The 2,894-nt window shown below is 61.6% G+C and overlaps 1 protein-coding gene and 1 non-coding gene across 4 annotated transcripts in view; both read right to left on the bottom strand.

Annotated features, from left to right (window-relative positions):
- EIF4G1 (eukaryotic translation initiation factor 4 gamma 1) overlaps positions 1 to 2,894 on the bottom strand; it is an 11,251-nt gene that overhangs the window by 6,640 nt on the left and 1,717 nt on the right. For 2 of the 3 annotated variants that reach the window (XM_035889966.1, XM_035889965.1), the window contains exons 2-6: positions 2,599 to 2,890; positions 1,360 to 1,448; positions 977 to 1,163; positions 485 to 618; positions 93 to 230 (exon numbers count right to left, since the gene is read on the bottom strand). In XM_035889966.1, the coding sequence (XP_035745859.1) occupies positions 93 to 230; positions 485 to 618; positions 977 to 1,163; positions 1,360 to 1,448; positions 2,599 to 2,890 (840 nt within the window). The remainder of the gene's footprint in view (positions 1 to 92; positions 231 to 484; positions 619 to 976; positions 1,164 to 1,359; positions 1,449 to 2,598; positions 2,891 to 2,894) is intronic. The other variant, XM_035889968.1, reaches the window with a different exon arrangement.
- LOC118451840 lies at positions 1,238 to 1,314 on the bottom strand. Its single transcript, XR_004841416.1, has one exon. It is a non-coding gene; the product is annotated as a small nucleolar RNA SNORD66 (small nucleolar RNA).

Genomic DNA, 2,894 nt, shown 5'->3' with positions numbered 1-2,894 from the left:
GACATCAGGGGCCCAGACACAGCGGCTCGAAAGCTTGATCATCACAGAGAGGCGGAAGGGGGATGGTGTGGGTGACGCAAGGAGATACTCACCAGGCCCCGGTTGCCCATGACGGGCCGGCCGAGGTTGGCAAATGAGGGGGTGAAGTCAGGGCTGCAGTTCATGCCACTGAGGCGGATGGGGTCGAGTGCCCGCAGTGGGGTCTTGTTGGCCTGCGAAGGTACACAGGGCTGAGGATGCCCAGGGGGCAGAGGAGCGGGACGGATCCATCCCCCAGCCTCAGCGCTGGGACAAGGAACTGGAAAGATGGTCCCAGAGGTGCCCCCCCCCACCAACCCTAGGCTCAGGGCTCATTGCAGACGCTGCAACAGGACCCCGAGCACAGCACTAAGTCTCTGCCCTGCCTTGACAAGGCACAAAGAGGAGCCAGATTCCCACACCTGGGCACCACCCACACTGCCCCAATTTCAAGGGCCGCACCGACCTTGTCCAGCACCACATCTGTGATCTGGGGCAGCCCCTCGGGTTTCTGCATGCTGGCTAAGATGAACTGGAAGCCCAGCAGGAACTCCCGGTCATATCGCTTCTTCTCCTCAGGGTTCAGCGGCTTCCATTGCTCTGCAGCATGGGGGCAAGAGGGAGACCCTGATGTGGCCTGTCCCATATCCTCCACCCAAAGCTGCGGCAGGTCCAGGCCCACCCAGTAGACAACCACAGAGCTGCTGCCCCAGCCTGGTATGCCATGAGCACGACGCTGCTTGCTTAGACAGAAAGCCTGATGCCACCACCACCCTGCCTCCTGCCAGGACCCTGAGCACTAGGGCCTCTATCCGCCACCCCATGCCAGGCTTGGGGACAAGATGGGAGGAGAGCGTGAGGTTTAGGACATCTGGACCATGCCACCCCCACCCTCCCCCACCGCTGGATCCAGAGGTGGTGGCTCCCAGAGGAGGCCTGGGCGAAAGGCACAGCTCACCTTCCTTGTAACGATACTTCTGGTCAGCGGCCTTGCCCTTCTCTGGGGCCAGCTTGTCCTCCTTCTCCTCCCACGTCTCCTCTGACTCTTCCTGTGGACGGGCGGGGGCTGTGTCCTCCGTTTCACGGGCAGGGGTGGACGCGGGGGGCTTGTTCTCCACCTCTGAGGCACTGTCGCTGATCTGAGACTGCATAAGGAGGGACAGTAGTCACCCCGCAAGCCTGGTCCTGTCCCCTCCACCTTGCACCCAGGCATGCACTCCCCCTCAGATCCTCATTACCATCACAGAGCATCAGTGGCCCAGACACGATGGCGCAAAGCAGAGTTCATCACAGGAGGAGATGGGACACAGGGTGACTCCCAGGCACTTCTGGGACACTCACCTCTTTAAAGGCATCCAGCAAATCGCCTACTGCCTCCTTCTTGTTCAACTCCTTCATCCTTCGCTTCTTCTTTGGCACCGACACGGCAACTGGGAGGACAGGCAGGGAGGTGAAGGACAGGAACCCTCCCAGTCACCCACGTACCCTGACACCAGCTCCAGGGTCACCAGCAAGGCCCCAGTAACAAAAGGAGAACTTCAGGATGGGGCTATGGGGAGCCATGGGGATGTGGTCCTGCCACCCCAGCACAGCCCCCATCCCCAAACACGCTGTGCACCCACCCGGCCATCTGCAACCTTGTGGATCCTACATACAGCCCACCACAGCACCCCACTCCTTAAGCATGCACCCCAGAATACAGCCTATACAGATATACCTCACACCTCTCCCCATCCAGCCACTGCACCCCGATTTACCCTGTGCCTCTCTGAGGCACCCCAACCACACCTCTTCCCTAGCGCAGCACTCCCCATCCTCCTCAGGGGATCCCTGCAAACACCCACACCCCTCTGCAGGACACCCCCATACACACCTCCACCCCCATATATGTTCCCCTCCCTGGCACCCCTATACACCACCCCATACAGAGGTGCTCCCCAGAAGCACATCTGCCCCCAGGTCACCCTCTATAGCCCCCTGTATCCATCCCCTGTATATCCATCTTCCCCTAGTACTCCTATATAACCTTCACACTCCTGTGCTGAGTGCTTAAAAAAAAAAAAAGACATAGCTTCACCCCAGCACATCCCCAGGGCACCCCACTTTCCCCAGGCACCCCCATGTACTTGCATACCCCCATGTAGGGTGGCCCACACAGCTTCAGCCCCGCAGCTCTGCGCCTCCCCTGCCACCCCTCCACCTCCCCATGTCCCCAGACAGCTGGGGTCAGCCCTCAGGTACAACCCCACTACACCCACCCCACACCCCCACGTAAGGCATCACATAAAGCACACCTCCCTCATAGCACCCCATGACCCAGGGCAGCCCAAAAATACACCCCTCTATACCCACCCCATACTCCTGCATAGGGATGCACTCCCCAGACATCTCTTGCCATCCACAGGCACCTCATCCCCCCTCATCACCCCATACCCACGCATCCTGGGTCACCTAACCCCATCCTCCTCTCCGATACCCTCCCCGTACCCCATGCCTAGCACTGCACCCCAGTGACCCCACCCCCAACACCCACCCTGGGGCACCCCACAGCCCTGCACACCCCAGCTTAGCATCCCCAACCTTGCGCAGTCGCCTCCGAGGTCTGCGAAGGGGCAGGGGCCGGGCTCGAGCTCCGCTCCTGGGCCTCGCCAGGGCCTTCGCTCTCCTCCTCTTCCTCCTCTGCCGGGGGGGAGGCAGGGGTGCCAGGCTGGACTGGCTCCTCAGGCTCCGAGATGGGGCTGACATCCGACTCGGGTTGCTCCTCGCTCGGCTCCACTTTGCCTGTGCCCTCCACCCCATTGGGCAGGGGCAGCTCTTCGGGCTGGGCAATGGGGGAGTCCAGGGTGGGCACGGGCACCGGCGCAGGCACCAGCTGG

The sequence above is a fragment of the Egretta garzetta genome, unplaced genomic scaffold (genome assembly GCF_000687185.1).
Source record: "Egretta garzetta isolate BGI_Z169 unplaced genomic scaffold, ASM68718v1 scaffold172, whole genome shotgun sequence".
In the NCBI taxonomy this organism is placed as follows: Eukaryota; Metazoa; Chordata; class Aves; order Pelecaniformes; family Ardeidae; genus Egretta; species Egretta garzetta.
Note: the sequence above shows the minus strand (reverse complement) of the source record. Positions and strands in the feature narration are given on the sequence as shown.